At 39.2% G+C, this 19930-nt stretch overlaps 2 protein-coding genes across 3 annotated transcripts; both read right to left on the bottom strand.

Moving 5' to 3' along the window:
* Positions 1-477: 477 nt before the first annotated feature.
* LOC115785587 (phospholipid phosphatase 1-like) lies at positions 478-5952 on the bottom strand. 2 transcript variants are annotated; one of them, XM_030737332.1, is made up of 7 exons: positions 5825-5952; positions 5450-5646; positions 2903-3054; positions 2524-2804; positions 2051-2108; positions 1775-1951; positions 478-1335 (listed from the first exon to the last, which is right to left on the bottom strand). In XM_030737332.1, the coding sequence occupies exons 1-7, from the start codon at positions 5848-5850 to the stop codon at positions 1210-1212; spliced, it is 1017 nt and encodes a 338-aa protein (XP_030593192.1). In that variant the 5' UTR covers positions 5851-5952; the 3' UTR covers positions 478-1209. The 2 variants fall into 2 exon arrangements, with proteins under 2 accessions (XP_030593192.1, XP_030593193.1); XM_030737333.1 differs by having other exon boundaries at positions 5450-5716; positions 5825-5863.
* Positions 5953-8315: 2363 nt separating this feature from the next.
* Positions 8316-17824, bottom strand: LOC115786007 (chondroitin sulfate N-acetylgalactosaminyltransferase 1-like). The gene is made up of 10 exons (XM_030737997.1): positions 17717-17824; positions 14955-15548; positions 14781-14881; positions 14500-14678; positions 14137-14353; positions 13464-13565; positions 12700-12881; positions 10225-10319; positions 10069-10150; positions 8316-8663 (listed from the first exon to the last, which is right to left on the bottom strand). The coding sequence occupies exons 2-10, from the start codon at positions 15306-15308 to the stop codon at positions 8383-8385; spliced, it is 1593 nt and encodes a 530-aa protein (XP_030593857.1). The 5' UTR covers positions 15309-15548; positions 17717-17824; the 3' UTR covers positions 8316-8382.
* Positions 17825-19930: the final 2106 nt, after the last annotated feature.

Here is a 19930-nt window from a genome sequence, read left to right as displayed (position 1 = left end):
GCTTCCCCTTGTCTGTCTGTGTAATTGTGTTCAGCTGTGCTCCTCACCTGTTTTCAATCCTCTCATTATCGCCTTGTGTATTTATTGTCTGTGTTTCCCCTTGGTCATTGCTGCATCGTCATTTGTTCTTCCCATCGTTTTATTCATTGATAAAATCTCCCTACATTTGCACACTTGTGGTTTATACAGTCAAACTACACTGACAGAATGACTCACCCAAGGCACGGTTTGGTTTTCATAACTTTTAGTTAGCTGATTCTTTTCCTTTTGCTTCTGAATCCCCGCATTGGTTTCTAGTCCTTCTTTATTATGCAGTTCTCTTATTTTAGCCAGATGTGGCAATTAGTTCCTCTGCAGCCACAAATTAGTCTCGTTTTTGCAAAAAAAAAAAAAAAAAAAAAGTTGTAATATGCTGTATTTTTGCACAGGCAAGGCAAAAAGGAATAGTTTCTTTTCTTTGTATCAAAGTACCAAAATTTCATTTTATTTATTTCTCTCATTTGTTCCCAGTATTTGGAGCTATACGTTTTAAAGCTTCAATGTGGGCAGATACATAAGCAATATTATACAATCTATTAAAAGTGACAAATAAAAATTACTAAACTGTGTTTACATACAGTAAATTACACTGGGGAAGTGCCTTAACAACAGGTAGCAGCAAAAATCTAAGGCAAAAATAAACATATTATTTCTGAGTTCACTCTCTAGATTAAGGACAGTTTTGGTTTTCTTATTCACAGGTTTCAGGCATCTATACGCCTGCTTGCAGTGCACACACAGACGCTCTTTATATTCTGGGCAAAAGGGATTCCATTCATTCATGATGGCAGCATAAGAGCAATATGCAAGAGTAACCACATTTCCAAAAGCTCATACTATAAAAAAACAAAACAAAACAAAATAAAAATAACTTAAACCCAACATGCTATTTTTTGTTTTGTCACTGCATAATAAACCGTATTATGTTGGATTTAACTAAAAGTTGGCAGGAAGTTCTGCTTCTGTAGTGTACTTTTCTTCCTGGAACCAAAGTTTAACAGCTACACCAGGTAGCAGCTAAAGCTTGCAGGCTGTTGCAATGGCTCCACTGCAGTGGGAAACTGTGTTCAAGACATGCACAAAAAGAGCCAGCAGTTTAAATCAAATACTTGAGTTCCATGGATTTAAATTATAGAGACCCTGCATGGTACTGTCTTTTGGGGCTCAGGGTCAGTCAGTGCTGCCATAGTGGTTCCCATTGGAAGGGTTGTCCTGTAAACTGGTGTGTGAGGTGTCTTCTTCCTGCGACACCACTGGCTCCGCTGGCTGGGCAAAGAAGTTGGTGACACAGAAAACCTGCAGAAAACATGAAAAAGGTTAGAGCCCATTCAGCTGTATTATTGTAACTGGAAAGTATACTAGGCTTCCACTTAATTCATCTTATCTTGTTTCTATGCTTGTTTACTTTTTTACATTTAGCAGTCTTAATCTTGCTGGTTTGCTAGTGGGCTGATAGAAACTTTTAAAATTCAAGCGGGGACCGTAAAGATTATAAAGATACCAGATGCGAGTCAAAGAAAATAAAATACATATTTTAAAACTGATTTGAAAGTTGGAACAAGTTGATTAAGAAAATATGTTAGGACAATTTTTTCTCAGTTTATAGTTACATAGAGGGAAAAGGCAGAATATTGCACCTATAAGGATTTAGTCCATTGATCAACATTTGCTCTTTATAAATGTACTTTGACTTTTTTCTACAGTGAAATCACTTTTGTATTAAGGTGAAACTTACTGTAAGAACAGCCACTAAGCCCCCCTGCAGAAGGCCAGTCAGCACATCACTCCAGTGATGCTTGTAGTCAGACACCCGGGACAGACCCACGTACACTGCAGTAGCAATCAGGAAGAACTGAATGGTGGGACGCAGAAGCCTCGCCCATTCTGACCTCAGCCTGGCTTGAATGTATAGCTACAGTAATGAGAGAGATTAAACACTTAAGATTTTAGCATTTCTATCATGCATAACAAAGCAATAAATAATTTAATATTAAAGACGATGTGTACTTACTACAAGGAACATCATGCAGTACATAGAGAAGGATGAGTGACCAGAGTAGAAGGACAGTCTACAACAAATAAACAAAATATAGAGAATGAAATTTAGCAAAATCAGCATTTGCAGGTCACATTTCTTTTTTAATGTACATTTTAAATTCTAAATAAAGTCAGTCTGTCATAATCAGTATAAAATCAGTATAAAATAGTCATAATAATGTCTGCTGAAGTTCTATCTGCTAAACTAACTTTATTGATGTCTTGGAGGCATCTTGTTTTTTTTTTTTGTTTTTTTTTAATAAATAAAAAAAGGAGGCTCCTGTAACACAGTAATTATTATTAATGCTTGTATATTTAGTATCACTGGGCATGACTCATTTGTAAACAGCATGAGAACAGTATGAAAAACATGCAGCAAATCCACCACAACTACAATTACACAATATTTAATGAAATGTGTTTCATTTGGTTTGTGTCCAGGATTACCTGGCTTCATCCACCAGAAACTTGTCCCCGGTGCAGGTGAAATTCTCAATGTATCCACCAGTTTTGCAGTTAATGCGATCCCACAGTGGATTGCATACAGCCAGGAAGTTTGGCCTCAGACGACCAATGGAGTATTTAGCTATGTCTGTCAGAGACTGGCTGGCAGCAGCTCCAAACACGTAGCTCCCCACAGCTTTGTAAACACATGAAACATACTTGGTCCCCATAGACTGGTTCGTGATGCGTGACAGGTAAACAGAAAGGCACTCGCCACATACGATCTGGGGCAGAAGAGATCAAACGGGGGAAAGAATAGTGACGCACTTTGACCAAATGAAAAGTAACAAGCTTTTATTGTGAAAGAGGACTGCTGACTTACTACAATCAGTGTGAAAGGGATCATGACACCTCCCAGCAGCTGGTAGGATATGGTGTCCTCTTTGAGGGGGTATCTGATGGACTCATCATTGCAGAAGAAACCCCGTTTGAAAGGGGTGTGTCGTGGAGTAAGGATAAAAAAAGGAAGTCCAACTGAAATTAAAAAAAAAAAAAAAACACCACAAATGCATAAATTTCATTTCCTTTACAGATTTCAGCTCATCTTAGATCATAAAATTTAGCATCATACTAACAAGTTGCTGCAAATAATCAGTCATGGGAAATATGATCTGAAGCTTTCAACGATTAACAATGTTACAGAATTAATTTCAACTACTGTGGAAACATTTTTCAAAACACAGCAGGAAGACAATCTTTATTGTCATTTAAATCACATATTTAGCTTTAAACACTGGACCCAGACACACCATCTGTACAGAGCGATGCAAGTCAGAGCATGGTTCATGTGTTTTAGTGCCATTCTGTTAATCTGAACAGAGACGGCACCAAAACACATGAAACATGTTCGGACTTGCATTGCATCCACATCTCCCCCCAAACTCTTTGTCTTCAGCTTCTTTAGCTATTACAAAACTGCACTGCCTCTTGGCTAAACTAAAGACAGTAAATGCAATACCAGGCATACTTCCAAGCACAGTGATCAATGAATAAGTGGCACTGATGCTTTTAGGCTAAATGACCCAATGTAGAGTCATTGCAGCATAAAGTAAATCAACTGCTGTGGATCATATCTGGTCTATTCATACAGTTAAGCTCTCAGAGTACTACAAATTTTAACTACACCAAGAGAAAAAGGAACCAATTTATTAATTCTCTCTTTGTTGGTACCAGATTAATGTTAATACATTTTATTTTTCATATCTCAAAAGATCTAGAGCAGCCCGCCCATTCATTTTTTTGTTGCTGCTGCAGGTACTTCACTACTAGATGTGCATTCTCTGTATTGATGCTTTCACATCCTTTTTATTTTATAGTTATAATTGCTAAATGTGTTACACAACATACGGTTGTGTAACACACATGTAAACAAACCGCACTTTCAACAAAAGGAGAAGCAATTCACCATAAACACAAAGACATTATGAAACTAGGTGTGGACAGCTAGGCAAACGGCACAAAGATAACCGTTAATATCTGTAGAGTGGCCACAACAAAGCCTGAAAAGTGATTTTGAGTAGATGGGACACAGACTGCAGCACAGAATTCAAAGTTAAGAACTAAATACTTGCTAACACTCACAAAGAGCAAATCAGATGCAAAAATCTATGAAGACAAGGAAACAATTAGTGATTATTTAAGGACAGGAAGCTTGGATTTAAGATCCAGGTTGAGATCAGTGAGTACATCTATTCATGTGAAAAAGAAAGTTTTCACAGGACTCTATGCAGCAGTACAGTAGAACTACCTTTGGCAGCAATAACTAAATAATTGTTTTCTGTATGACTATCAGTATATCAGTCTTTCACATCATTATGGTCAAACTTTGGCCAGCGTTGCTTTGGCTCATTAAGGATTGCAGGCATTTGTTTATCCACAGCTCTCATAAAGTCCCACCCAGCACTTCAGTCAGGTTGATGTCTACACTTCAGGGTCTTTTCTTTTTCAACTATACATACTTGCACCTTTCTTAAGCATAAGCATTATATGTTACTTTTCCTTTCAGGAATAAATGCTGTACTTTTGTTTATTTGATAACAATAATAAATTACTCTGTAAATGCACTTCTAATGCAGTACAGCTTAAATGCAGGAATTTGACTCATTTTGCTTAAATAAATGTATCTAAACTGTTTTTCAAATATGATTTAATGATTTTACATATGACTAATCATAGGCTTGATGTTCTGCAGGAAGTACATAAACTTTCCGCCTTTGGGCTGATTAAATAGGACAAGAAGAATTTTTTCCAGTCTGACTGACACCAGCTCCAAAACAAAATGAGGAATGTGGTGTACACTCAGTATTACACAGTCAACCGCAAGACTCTGACTAAGCAGTGAAGAAGTGCAAAGCAATCACAGGGAAAGACTTCTGAAGGTGTGGCCCTATCTGTCCTCATCAAGCATGCCAACTATCAAACTGAAGTGAGTGTCACAAATACAAAGTTCAAGGTTCTTACAGCTTCCAGTAAGAAGAGCTCACTTAATGTCTTTTATTGCATGGGTACTGCAGTATTGTCATTTACATTTCGCAGTCCTGCACCAGCCTCTGTGATTTGATTACATTGCAAACAGTGAGCTAAAAATACAGCTTTCCTCGGAAAAAAAAACACACAGGGTGGGACTTTAATTGCTCCTTTTCCATCTTCCTGCCTGGTTCCCTTCACCCCAGGCCTTCCTATGAACATTTACATGATATATATGCATATAATTTGAATAGATTTGCTTTAACAGAACATTTATGTAACGTCTCTCCGACGGAGCATTCCTTTTAAATTCTGACTGATGTAAAAGAAAACTTAGGAGCTGTAAATCACCGGTGACTGAACAGACCTGTTAACCGGTTAGGGAAGAATCGGATTTACATACCGAGGATGAGACACGCGATATCCAGCGCGATCAGAGGGATTCCTGAGGCTTCAAACATGTTCCTCCTTCTTGTTCTTCTTGTTCTGTGAGTTTCTGTCTTTGGAAAAAATGTCCCGTCCGGACTATCCCGGCTGCTGAACGGCCGCCGGCTGCTTTTAGGAGAGACGAGACGCAGCCTATCTGCTGCAAATGTCTCACTATTCAGTCCAGCACAAAATTTAAACACACCAGCGTCATTATCCTGGAACTGCTACGGAGCTTCTAAATCTACCAGGGAGGTAAAATATACTCTGGGAGTGAAAAAAACAAACAAACAACAAACTAAACGCTAAATCTAATCTAAAATCACCACCACACACGTGAAGAGCCTCTCACCCTTTGAGCTGCTCACAGACCATCATAACTCAGCGGGATTTCTTCGGCTCATAATACCCTCCTGTCCCCAAATGAAATATTACCGGTGACTCTCAGATACAAGCGCTTCTCTCTAGCTGTTATTAAAGGCGCCTTCAGGATAGCTGGGAAAAAATAATTACATTTACACCTCCCTCTCCCCAGTTAGGCCTACCGATAAATAATAATCAAATTCAGCTGATTTAATGGCAATTGAAGTGGCTAATTAATTAGTACATTTCCTAAATATAGCTTGTAATAATTTTCCCCTCAGTTTTTAGTTTTTTTTAAAGGGGGGTAGAGCCTAAATCTCCCCCAAAAAAAACAAAAAAACAATGGAGTTAAAGGGTTATTTCATCGGTTTCTAGGACGTTAAATGTAAATTTGAAAGGTTTCAACTGGTTATTTCTATAATTAAAAGGAATTCAAAAGAAGTGAAAATACAGAGACGGGTGCAAACAGACTGAAAACAAGCCAAAGCTGTTGTTTTTCTTTAAAAAAAAAAAAAAAAAAAAAAAAAAAGACTGAAGTCCTGTTAGTTAAGTAAAGACTATGGAGTGTGGAATATCTTTTTGCCATTGTGCACTTGCACACAATTTGTTTTGAATTTCCGAAGAGCACCTAAAGGCAGCACGGAACAAGGAAGCGTAATAGGAGTCTCGGGCCTATCCCGTGCTTGCGCTCTCTACGCCAGTCGTCGGCCGATGCAGAACTACTCCCTCCTCTGCTACACCCACGACGCTAATGAGGTTACAGAGCCACTGCTATTAATAGAAGAGAGCTTCCGGAATCCTGATCAGTCAAACGCATTGATCTGCTGCAGCAAGATTTACCTTCATATTCTTCTGTGGTGTTTAGGGGGGCAGTGAGGAAAATAACACCATTTCTCATTTGATTTGTGATCTCAGTAAATCCTTTTCTGGTGTGTTTCTGGTTACAGACCCTAGTTTCAGGTCTTCTTTAAAAATACAGCATGGTGTTCATTTAGTAAATTATTGTCCCAAGAAGAGTAAAATAGACGATAAAGCAGGGTATGTTTTTAAACACGCAGCCTGTTGTTGCTCTGCATCAGGGAACTCCATGAGGTTGCGTATACTGTGTGTAGCAAACACTTTCAAAGAGAACCGAAAACACATTTCATGAAATACTTCTTCCTCAAACATACAGTTGTAGCTTGCAACTGTTTTTTGTGTGTGTGTTATTAAAATTGCCATATTAATGTGAAGTATGCCAGGTTAAAATAAACCTTTTTTATTACCTGACTAGGAGAGAATTAAAAATGCAGATGTCAAAGTAAAAGACAGATAGGGAATCTGACCTGGGTACAATGGAACCTGGGGCCAGGAATACCTGTGTAGCCAGCCATCCAGAGTCCTAGTAATGCAGCTCTGTCTGGGAGAGGCAGTTTAATATTTCACTGTACTAAATATCAATCTGTGGGATCAATTTTATTTACCAGCAGTTTTTGATTACAATTATTCAACAGTTTAATGTAATTTTTAAGTACCATCTGTATCTTGGTACATGGACTTGTCTGTTTGGACTGAATGAGTTACTGACTGATTTTTACTACAGAGTCCTTTAAAAAAAAAAAAATCTGCTGCACTGTGCTCAGAAATGTATCTTGGTCTTCTGAATCACTGCAAGTTGTGACAAGTAATCATTCCATCTGAAGCATTTTTACACCTTAACAGGATAAACTCTTTATTCTACCAGATCTATGACCCATTTCATGATTAGCCGGGCCAAACCAACAAGCAAAAATCCCTCACTCTTACTAGAAAGAAATATACAACAGCTAAGCTCCCTGGCTGGCCATAAAACAGGAGATAACTTATCTAAATGTAACATCAGAGCTTTTGGATCTGGCCTGGACAAAGGGTGTGGAGCCACAGCTTGAAATGATATTAACCTGCAATATGTATTTTGCTTTTTTTCTATGGACACTCTGAATTCCCATGTTTGTTTGTTCGCTAGCTGGTCAAGTTAAGTCGCCTTCCTATTTTCTATTATTTTTGTGGCGTTTTGTTTCCCTTGCTTTTCAAAGGTCTTAATTAAAAAAAAGTTTTTCCAAAAAACTGAAGTTGTTTTAACCTATCAGAGAGGTTTAAGTAGTGATTTTCTTAATTACAGTGATCTCCAAGTCTGTTTTTCTTTTTTCGTTCCTTTTACGAAGTATAAGTGAGAGAGTAGAGCTTTAGTTCACACTCAAGATCGGAAAAAAGTGACAATGCACCTTGAAATTACTTACCAATGCTGGCAGTTCTGTTTGTGCTTTTTGTTCTGTAAAATAAGTCTTTTTTAAGTATGTTTTATTTGGTGGTAATAAAAAAAAATGATGCTGTGATCAGTTTGATGACAGGGAAGACAGGGAGGTCACAGTGGTGATACAAACAAAAAAGTGATACATAAGAAACAAACACATCAGATCTTTCATAGTTTTATTAACCCAAAACATAACTCGAATCTCATAATGAAAGTAAATTATCACCAAAATGCTGTATTTATCAGCCTTATCACAGTCTCTAACCTAATATCCCTCACTGGGTTTCTCTGGTGATCTGTTTCTGAGAGTGAGCCTGAATCTCTCGCTTGAAGAAGAGCTCCCCCAGCTGGCTGTGCGAAGCTTCGCTCATGGCTTTGGTCTGCATGCACATTTTGTATTTGTCTGGAGGAAGCTCATCTGCACAGCTCTTCTCGTGCCACAAATGGAAAAGGCCGCGAGATGGAGAGCGAATCACCATCAGCTTACTGTGAAGATACTTCCTGTACAGGTGCACGTCCTCCAGCCCCCAGCCTTTGATGCTGCGATCGAAACCGCCTGACAGGAGATAGAAACCCAAGGCTGAATTAAATCAAGAATTTTCTATTAATTTGACTCCTGGTGACCATCACTACAGGCCTTTTATTTATTTATTTATTTTTCAACCCCAAAGCAAGTGGAATTTAAAGCAGAGCTGGTTAACTTATAAGTCAAGTGCAGTCCAATTCTGATTTTTAAGGCATTTTAAACAAGTCAAAAGCAATTAGGCTCCTCAATAGAAGAAATGTATGAAAAATGTTTGACTTTTAGTCAGTATTTCCAGCTTTCTATAAAAGTAAACATGACATTTTGACTATTTTACTGTGCAAATAACTGTTTGCTGTCTTATAATGCTGTACTGCCTCATTCTTTCTGTATTACTGTGTGCAGTCACTTGGCACACACACGTTATTCTAAGCATTTGAAGTTTTGATTTCTGTGTTTGATTTCTGGATTCCTGTTTTTGATCTCTAGTAGATTGCAAACTTTAATTCCTGTGACATTTTTTGAATCTTTGATTCCTGTTTTACCTTGTGGTTATGGTAGTGATGATCTTCACTTTTGCATCTTGTGTTTTGCTTCATGCCTTTGTTTCTATTATTGGTAGGTCATGTCCCCTCAGAGATGGAGGCAGATGATCCTCTGTGGTGACCCCTAAACGGAGCGGTCGAAAGAACAAGTCCCCTCAGTGTCTCATCTTTCTGTGTTTATGTCTTCGTCCTACGGTGTTCCCTTGTCTCTGTTTCTATGTTTAGTGGGAGTCTTCTTGTCTCCGTGTTTACTTTATTTCCTTTGGGCTGCTTCCTTGTCTTATATTTGTCAAGTGTTAACATTTGTCAAGGGGGGCTGGAGCCTATCCCAGCTGTCACTGGGCTAGGCTCCAGCCCCCGTGTGACCCTGAACAGGACAAGCGGAAGAGGATGGATGGATGAATGGTTAGCATTTGTGTCTGTAACAGTCTCCTTTAGGTATTTCCTGATTTACTTTGAAGGTTTGTACTCTGTTATGTCTTGTGTCAGTTTTGCTTCCTGTCTGTTCCTGGCCCTTATTGTCCTGATTGGTTTCACCTGTGTCTCATTAATCAGGCCTCTGTGCATAAATAGTCACAATGTCTGTTGTGTTTGGTTATCTCTGCCTGTATGTTAACTTCCACATGTGCCTGTGTTATTTGGATTTGTGTCTATTTGACATTCTTGTGCTTTTGTTACTCGTGGACTTGACATTTCCCTGAATAAAGGCTTATCTTTAGCTTGGAATCCTGCCTGGAGCAGTACTATTCAAAGGAGTAATATCAGGAGTACAAAGGTTTTTATGTACAACAACACTTGCGCCATTAAATTATTCCTCAAAGCTCTAGGAAGAGAGTACTTAGCAGTAACATTTAATTATACTGTGTCTTGACATGAAATTAGTTTGTCATTACCTATGTTGATGAAATCAGACCTGTATTGGCATGTCATGCCAAATCCAAAGTCTCGCCAGAATCCGGTCTCCTTCCTTATCCCCTGAGACAAAAGGAGCAGCCATAAATTAGACTCTTGCATCAGGATCATATTTGCTATAACTAACTTTAACCTACCAGTTGTTGCTGAGGTGACGGAAGGAGTGTCTGATTTCTGTAGATGACAGATGGGTTGTACTGGCTGAAGAGCACTGGATAATACACTCTCTTACCTACAAGAACAGTTTAAACAGACACACTGAATGCTGGGTAAGAATGATTTAAAATATATACAGTTACTTAATGCAAATGCATGTGCATTATTAGATAGTAGAGTATTGCAAAACCATGTAATCTAATCTAAATATATTTGAATTGCCTTAAACTCAAACAATGAATTTATTGCACCCTGTATGGAAAAAATAACCCCCACAACAAAGTCCAAGAAATATTTTTTTTCTTTAAGCGGCTGATATATTCAAATGACCCTTACAAAAACAGAATTAGTTTCATAATTTTAAAACCAACATTTTTAAAATAAATCAATTAAAAAAAAAAGATAAACAAGCAATCCTGATGACATAACTGTCTTTTACAAAATGATCTGGTTTTATAAAAGTTTTGTTGCACTCTGTTACGATCCAGCACTAAACATTTCACAGTCCTGCAAACAAACAACGGGGAGCGTAAAAAAAAAAAACAATAACCTGATTTTAAAATTCAAGCTGTAGCAGACACATTTTCCATTTTTAACACTTGGTGATTAGTGGATTTCTTTCACTCTCTTTTTCTGCTGTGAAAAATCTCTGGCAGTCAGGGGGGGAGATGCATTTTTCATTACTGGCAGCAACAGAAGATTTTGTTGGAGTGAAAAGAATACGAGCTGTGTGGTTAGTATGGGAAGCGATAACAAGCATGCCTGAACAAAGAAATGAAAGATCACCCTTTCCAGAGAATCACACGTCACTGCTACAAAAAGTGACTGCTGACCAACTTCCAGAAAAATCAGAAACACCACAAAGACAGGGACACAACCCCCCCCCCCCCCCCTAAAAAAAAATAATGGATTTTTGAATATGTTTCTCAAAGCAGACACAGATTCTGTTACTCCAAAAATGACAGTAATGACGCTTCATCAACCATTTATTTACTAAAAGTTAAAAAACATTTTATGCTGACTGTTACAGCGGTGGTGAATTAAAAAAAATGTTGCCAGTGGAGTTCATGAATCTTAAATCTTAAAATTTGTTAATCTGAACATCTCTGATGAGACTAAATAGTAAACCTCTTCATATCCACAAGGTCTAATTTAGACTAACCCTAACTCTTGTTAGGTTAGACTTAGGGTTAGACTGCATTTTAGGATATTTTCAAAAACAAGAGCATTTTACTTTTCAAACAAGTCTTTGGCCTTACAGTTTTCCTTTTCAGCAGGCCACAGAGATGAAAACAGAGGTGAACCTAAGTTTAACCCTACCACTAAACTAAACAGGTACCCTGGTGGATGTTAAGAAGTTAAAATAAATAACCCAGAGCTGTGTTATTCAACATTAACATGTTTCATTAAAGGGATGGATAAGAGTTTTGTCTCTTTAGTACAGATGAACATTTTTACATTTCTAACCTATTTACATCATTTATTCCTGCTACTTCTTTGATAGTCATCCCATATGGTTTATCCAGCTCTCTAAGGACAGGCATGCAGACACCTGTAGCATGCTGCTGTCTCTGGCAAACGCCTGCTCAGTGGAGCTGGGCCATAATTTATGAGGCCAGGACCGTGCTGCTTGTCGCATAGCAGCAAGGGCAGACGTGATGCTGAATCTCTATCAGCTAATAATCGCACGGCAGGAGGTGTTAAAGATGCTGTTAAAAATTAGAATTCAATCTTGTTGGCTGAGACGGTATGGCACCTATTTATATTTGGATTCAGCCACAAGAATTTATCATATTCTGTCCTAAAATGCAAGATATTCCTTTTTACCTGCTGCACAGAGCAAATGATTAAAGTGTTACATTGTGCAGGTAAGCTTTTAAGAGCCCACCCAACAGCCTGGGTGAACAGAAATTTGTTAACAGTGGCTCAGTTCCAAAAAATGCCCCAGTAAGACTCTAAATCTAAGGGACAATTTTGCAACCACATACAGACGTGTGGGTTTCATAGGAAAATTCATTTTTAAATATTATTTTCAGTCCAGTCTGCAAACCTTTTATGAAATTTGACTGGTGAGTCTGTACATGCAGTTTTGTGAGTGGAGCTAAATAAGGGCCCTGAGGCGTTTCAAGGTGGCTGCCAAGCGGCAAGTCGTGCTGCAAGGAGTTTGCATAAAATTCAGTGTAATTGTCATAAGTAACAACTTATGTTTACCTGATGTGAAAAACCTAACATCTTGGCAGTGAAAGATGTTTGCAGGTTTATATTGTATGTCGATGACTTCACACACTGGCTCACAGGAGAGCTGCACTCAGCTTCACCCCGAGATCTAATCATCATCATATTGTCTGCACCATCAGCTGTAATTTTTAACTAAGCTGTTTTATTCTTGATTGCTGGAACCACTTGGGCTAGAGATAGGGTTATCTAAATGATTCGCACAGCCTCAACTATCTCACCAGGTTCTGCATTGAGACGGCAGGAAGTTAAGAAATCAGCTGTAAAATGGATGTCAACATCACAGAAGAAGAGCAAGACGTTCTGGCTGCGCCTCCAAGCCCTGGCACCCACGTCTAAGCCCCGCCCACGAGAAAACTCCTCATTCAGCTGGATCAGTGTGAAGCTTTTGAACCGAGTCTCTCTGAGGGGAAAGAAAGAAAAAGACAATAGGGGGGCTGTCACAGATGACAGGTACGCTAATGTGTCTGTTTTAATTTTAATTTAACTTAAAAATTGAGAGAAACATTTCTGCAAAAACAACCAGTCTGCACAAATAAACCTTCCACATTAATGCAGTATTTGGTGCACCCCTCTGTGGTGCACAAGCTGTGATGATAAAATCATGAAAGCCTGTATAGCGATGTGTGTGTCCCTGGAGGGGCTGTATAGCGATGTGTGTGTCCCTGGAGGTGCAGAGGCCTCACAGGACTTATTTTTGTTTGCCTGTAGCTCTAAAACACTGTTGCTCTCTCTTGCTGTTTTTTTTTTTCATCTTGTAATTAAGCACAGATACATTTGTTAAGCGTAAAGAGACAAGGAAAAATGTTATCTTTTTATGGCAAGTACACATTATTATCACGGCTCTGGTCACGTCTCATCCTATATCATCACATCGCATCGCATAATGAATCCCATGAATTGCAGCCTCACATTAACACTATAACTGGTCAATGCAAGTGTATCCAACTTGGATAATGAGTAAACTATGAAATGGCTACATTACCTTGTGGTCTGGTCCAGCACGGCTTTTACCTGGTCTATCTGATCTCGACCAAAGTAGACCACGGTGAGATGAATCCTACCGTCCTGCTGGATGCACACTTCTCTAAATGAAAAAGACAAGTAAACAAATGTGGGAAGGCCACTTCAATGAAACAGAGAGCTACAATTTACCTGTTTTGCGTGGACATTTAAATCACCAGAGCTAGCCTTTAAAATGTGTGTATTTTCTCCTTAATAAATGCTGAGGAGTTTTGCTGGTTTTGAGACTTCTCTGAGCACTTTCAGACATTTTTCAGATGTCTGAGAGTTCATGATACAATCTCAGTTAGTGCTGTGATCAGGTGCCCAGCACATATGCCCAAGCTGGCCCACAGTGAGTACCTGTGGGTGAACTGTGGGGTTGTGTGGACAGGGTAAACCCACAACTATTCCACGTGGGCCCCAAGTGGGTGTGCCCACACAGAGCCCACAGCAGTTTTGCCATTTGGCCTGCCTATATGGATTTTCTATGGCCAAGCCTACTGTTGGTCCTGATACCAGCATGAAATGTGGGGTACACGTGGGTTAAGGCCCATTGTGGGCGTGTGTGGGTCTGTCCACAGGTGGCCCCACACAAGCCAGCAAGGAGGCATGTTTGCTGGGTGCCTATTTATTAATTTACTTCTAAATGATACCTGAAGTTTTTGATGAACTGCTTGAATGTGTCCACCCTCTTGGAGAGAGGTACGATGATGTTGATGATGATGCTTTGCGTGTTCACAGTTTCGCTCTTCACCTTCATCATGGGACCAAAGGGCCTGAAGAGCACAAGCTGCATGAAATCCTGTGGACTGTCACCTTTAAACGTCAGCTCATAAACACTTCCTCTGTCCCGCTCTGTGCGAGTCAGCCCTACCACGGAGAAGAGAGCATCATAATAGTATTTTATTTTATTGGTCCACTATTTTCCCACAATTTCTGTGCTCTCCAAAAACATATTTATGCACTATATGAAGTTGTGTGTGCAGCATGAATGAATGAACTGAGCTCTTTTTCACCTTGTATGAAGTCTAAAGGGGAGTATGTGCGCTTCCTCCTAATGTTGTCAGTATGTTGCTCGGGTCTGTTCAGGACATGCAGAGCTGTTTCCACAGTGCCTATCAGCTCATCTCTGCGGTCTTTTCTCACAGGCCTCTCTGCTGGATGCTTGGTCAGCCCTGTTTCCAGCTGGTACACACTGGATGACACAACAAAAGCCCACTTAACAGGTAACATAAGGTAAGATTTAACAGCTACACAGCACTCCTGGAGGCTCCAGCTGCTCTGCTGTCTCACTTACCTCTGCAGGGTGAACGTGTCAAAAGGAATTAGTGCATATTCGCTGGGCAGCTTCACACCTGAGTTCACCTCTGCCTGGTTCAGCTGGGAGCGGAAGAACTCCTGGAGGACATCATGTAGCATTTACTACTACATCTATAATGTCACATGAAATGTATTTATTTTGTTGTTCTACCTTTAAATCAGGGGTTTTGTACAGGCTCTCCAAACCCTGAGGTAGAATCCCTTTGATTTTAGCTTTATCCAGGGACTCCTGAAGCTGCTGTGTCCTCTCCTGCAGAGCTTCCTTCAGCTGGGCTATCTGCTTTGACAGGCTGTTGATGTAATGTCTGTGAGAGTCCTCCCTCTCCTGCAGTAATGCCATGTACCTCTCCTTACTGGTAGCACCGCCAGACCATAGCAGAGACTGCTGGCTGCTATGTGATGCAGGTTTGCAGGCTAGGAGGTACAACACCAACACGCAGCAGCAGAGGCCCAGCACATAAAGGCTGACACGGGCCACCAGGGCCAGCAGCCACCGTTTGAACATGGTGGATTATCTTTTAAAGAATTCTCAAACACTTGAGGCTGGAGATGCACCTACAAAAAAACGCAAGCAACTCATTGCTCCCAAACAATAAATTAAAAGATATGGCTTTTACAGTCCTCCTGTTTTCTTGTGCTGGCCTCTTCTTTCACTTCCTCAAAAAGCATCTTGACACTTCTGAACATTCATTTGTTGTCGACAAATGTGTTTGTCTGGAAGTGATCCTTGCAGTGCTCAAATTCCCTACAATGAGAAATATACAGTTTTTAAGCAGTTGTTCTCAACCTCTTAGGCCACTTAGAGTAATGGGGGTGGAGCTGAAGGTGGCAGAGTTGAAGATGATCCGAATGTCATTGGGAGTGACTGGGATGGACAGGATTAGAAATGAATATATCATCAAAAATATTGCAAAAATATATGCTATAACTCAGCATATCAACCCGTCGCAGTGGGAGAACACAAAAATAGCCTGGAAAAAGATCTGGATGAGAGTCTACTGGCAGATTACTGGCAACACTGTTTAGAAAGTATTCACACTTCCTCCATCTGCATTAGACAGTGCCTAATACAGTTCAAGGTTCTGCACCGTCTGCATTATTCTAATGATAAACTCTCTAGCATTAAACTCCAACATGAACCTGGTGTGTCCAAGATGCCATGCAGACCGGGCTACTTTAGGCCATATGTTTTGGAACTGTCAACTATTAAACAGTTTCTGGGTAAAATTCTTCAGGGTCATTTCTCACATGTGCAGGGGAACACTAACACCTTCTCCCCATGTGGGGGTCTTTGGGATTCTCCCCTCAGAAATTAGAATCACTAAAACACAAACTAAAACGATAGCTTTAATGACACGCAGACTCATTCTCTTCCAGTGGAAGTCTAATAAACCCCCTATTTTTGAAAGTTGGATTAAAGAGATGCTATCCATGCTGCAGCTAGAAAAAATTAGGTACAGCAAAATGGAATGCCATGAAAAATTCACATTTACTGAGTTTGTAAAAAAATGCAAACATTTCATAAAGCTATAGAAACTTTTCTAAGACGATTGAGATGATTTGGGCATGTGCAGAGGAGGGAGTTCATGGATGTAGTGAAGGAGAACATGACGAGTGGTGGTGTGATACAAGAGCGTGCTAAGAATAGAGTACGATGGAGGCAGATGATCCACTGTGGTAACCTCTAATTGGACCAGCCGAAAGAAGAATAAGTCTGTACTTCATTTCATGGTGATTGTAAACATAAAAAGGCTAAACTTTCCAGTATTTTACTATAATACAGAATTTTCTGTCTGTTTATTTGTTTCTTTGGCCATTAACTCCTCCTATTTGATCAGGAGTTGAGCAGGCAACTCACCTAATAATGATCATGTTAGCTCTCAGATTACCCCCCAGACCAACAACTGTTTCAAATGACTGTTAAAAATTAAAGTGTGTAATAAGCTAAGATATACTTTATATCCCTGTGAGGAAACTCCAAATGTGAAATAATTAAAACAAAGACAGATCTAAGGAGGCAGATTGCATTCCTTTAGGCAAATTTGTAACAGTAGTATCAAAAAAATAACTCAATATTTTAAAAATTATTTAAAAAATTGTAAAAAATGTTAGTGAGAAAAAAAACCCAGCACCAGCCAAAACTGAGATAAAATGAAAAAAGAAAACCCGAATCCTCAGTTTGGTGTGAGTTTTCATTACCAGTCCACTGCACGTGGCCTCATCTCAATGCTGTCAGAGTGCTGGTCAGGTTTAGTTTGGCTGCTATAAAATGCGCAGAAAAATAAATACTCTGACAAGAGTGCCACCCCGCTGAAAGCGGGAGGTGACAGAAACAAGCATTTCTCTGTGTGTTTCTCTCTACCCCGTGTGTGTGTGTGTGTGTGTGTGTGTGTGTGTGTGTGTGTGTGTGTGTGTGTGTGTGTGTGTGTGTGTGTGTGTGTGCGCGCGCGCGTGTGTGTGTCTGTGCCATAATCAGTTTATTCACAGCACAGTTGGCTCTTTATAGCTCAGGTAGAATCTGATTTTATGAAAGACGCTTATGTTTGAAGGTCCATCTGCGCAATGTGAGTGTGCGTTAAGATACATGTAGGTATGAGCGCATAACATGCTGATCTTTAGAAACTGTGTACAATTGTGTAATATCAGTCATTTTAATTAAAAAATAGCAATAATTTTTAAGCCTTGCACCCTACCACTTGTATTTGATATCAGTAGTATTATAGTCATGCCTGTAATCATTTCTCTCTTGTGGCTCCTTCGAAAGGCTTTCATCTGTTTCAAATAAAGCTTTCATCCACACGAAAAATAAATCATCACATTTATGAAGATAACTGAAACATTCAAACATGACCACAATACAAAGTTTTCACTCTATAAAAGCTGTAATTGAAGACAAAAGAAAATTACACTCACCTTCAGCTGTGCACCTCAAAGGGAAACTAATATTGGATGTCCTTGTCCTAAACAACTTGTGTTCTTTACTTTAAAAGTGAGAAATGTGTGGAGACATTAAAACAGCTCTCTGCACTGCCAAAAATGAGGGCTGGAGTGCCCTCACAGGAGTAAACTGAACTTAGGACCTCCTCTCTCCCATCCCCTTGCCTCACAGTCTCCACCTTTTTCCAGCGCCTCTTTCTTCACTCCTCTCTTCTCATTTTTTTCCATTTCACACTTCTACCTGCCCTACAAGATCTCATAACATCTGCCTTCATCCTTAATTCCCTTTCAGTTCCTCAGAGGCTCTGCTCTGCCCTTAAAATAATTAGAAGGCAAATGGAGTAAGGAATGCCCTTCAGACTTCGATGCTCTGCCACCTGCAAGCTGCTATGGGGGAAATAGCTAGGTACCCATCCAGTCCCACCAATAGGACGGGGTCTTGCACATTTAATGAGGCGCTGTACAGATGGTCCTTGTTTTCATTGACTCCTGAGGTCTGACTCCTTAAGGGCTTGAAGTTCGCTGCTTTGTTTCTCCTCGTGTTCACTTATATATGAGTGAATATGATGAATTTCTTTCTAAGTGCATTGAATGCAATATGGTATTTAAGTATTCACTGTTTTCATCAATATTTCAGTGTTTCTGAAATTTGCATTATTGTAATGTAATTAAAAATAAAGTCATCAGGCATAGACTTATGTAGTCCTCATTACATTATCTGATTTAATGCTTTTAATTCATCCTATCCCAACATCTCCTTTTTACCTGCTTTAGCGACACATTTCTGGATTTTGGATTCTTAAAAGCAACACAAGATCCACCTCTTAAACACACTTTTGTTTATTTGTAAGTATTTATTGTTTTTTGTTTGTTTGATTGTTTTTACTGCTCTTTTTTAAGTTTTGTTTTGTATTTCATTGTAAAGCAATCATATGGAATAATTCAATATATATTAAAAAAAAAAAACTTTGTCTATTTCAATGTATGCTGCTTAGAATTAATTGACTTGATGCGAGGTTTGATTTTCATGGAGAATCTCAGAGACAGATTCAAAGTCCCCCAAAAAATCAAGAAAAACTATTTGGATGGCTAGATATCAAACAGTCAAGAGTTTAACCATTAATAATTAAAGCCCCTCTCCCAGTCTGGGGGTCACCACCCTGGGGGTTCCTAGCTGCAGCACTGGAAAGAGGAACTCAAAACATTACTTCAAAAGTGTTTTTAACTAAGTTTGACAAGGAAACTTTTTTTCTTGCAGGAATTCTCAGACTAAAATTTTTTGGCATGATTGTTCAAAAATTCATGATGTCCTTTAAGCATATAGTAATTAAAATGGTTTGAAAGCATTAGGCTTAGCCTGTGAAGGGAGACTTTGGTCAGTTGGGTCTCTTGAGTTCAAATCAAGTCATCCAAAGTAGTATAAAGACAGAAAAAACTCTATATACTGTATCTACAGTAGTAAGATATGGGTTACGCTGAAGGCTTTTACCTGGGAGAATATACTTTCAGCCACTCCTTTATTCACAAGCAGTCACCACAGCAGGTAGCTCCACGTGGTTGATTTTTTTCCCCAGATGCCCCTACTGATGCAACCCCAAAGAGTTCATGTCTCCTTCCAGGATCAAACCAGGAAGCACTTGCTTGTTAGGCAAATGTGTAAACTACTACACTACGAAGACTTTTACATGGGACATTTGAGTTCAAATTCCATGAGGCCAAAAAAGTTTCACCAACATTTAAACAATTCTAAGAGAGGTGAGGGGCTTAGAACAGAGAAAAGATGAAACTTTTCAAAATTTCTGCCTGCTGCTACAGCATTAATGGGGCTGAATCACTTTGTTTGCATTGCACAACAAAATCTTACACATCTTGATACATGATTTCACCTGATGGTGGTGCCATATCCATGACTTTCAAGAAATAAGCAAGAAGCTGCATGGCCAAACAGAGAACTGTATTTTTTTTATTTTTATTATTATTTATTATTTACATCTGTTGAATTACAAAATGTGGAATGTGGTCAGAATCAGAGTGAACATTTCTTTTCCTCATGTACAGAAAATGAAACAGGATCAACTCTTCTTTTTTTTTTTAACTTTATTTTCTTGGCACATGGACATTTTAATTACGGTGCAGCTGCCTGCTGTATCTGGACAATGTGCTTTGTGAGTTTTGTGCTCAACTTAGGCA

Source organism: Archocentrus centrarchus, chromosome 9 (assembly GCF_007364275.1).
Source record: "Archocentrus centrarchus isolate MPI-CPG fArcCen1 chromosome 9, fArcCen1, whole genome shotgun sequence".
Classification (NCBI taxonomy): Eukaryota; Metazoa; Chordata; class Actinopteri; order Cichliformes; family Cichlidae; genus Archocentrus; species Archocentrus centrarchus.
This window is presented reverse-complemented; position numbering and strand designations above follow the sequence as displayed.

Coding starts and splice junctions, on each gene's coding strand:
- LOC115785587 (XM_030737332.1), bottom strand. CDS start 5,850: ATGATGGTCTGTGAGCAGCTCAAAGG. Junction 3,055..5,449: donor TATCGCGTGTCTCATCCTCG/GTATGTAAATCC, acceptor TTTTAATTTCAG/TTGGACTTCCTTTTTTTATC. Junction 1,336..1,774: donor GCTTAGTGGCTGTTCTTACA/GTAAGTTTCACC, acceptor TGTTTTCTGCAG/GTTTTCTGTGTCACCAACTT.
- LOC115786007 (XM_030737997.1), bottom strand. CDS start 15,308: ATGTTCAAACGGTGGCTGCTGGCCCTGGTGGCCCGTGTCAGCCTTTAT. Junction 14,354..14,499: donor CCCTTTAGACTTCATACAAG/GTGAAAAAGAGC, acceptor TCTCCGTGGTAG/GGCTGACTCGCACAGAGCGG. Junction 10,151..10,224: donor CGTCACCTCAGCAACAACTG/GTAGGTTAAAGT, acceptor CTTTTGTCTCAG/GGGATAAGGAAGGAGACCGG.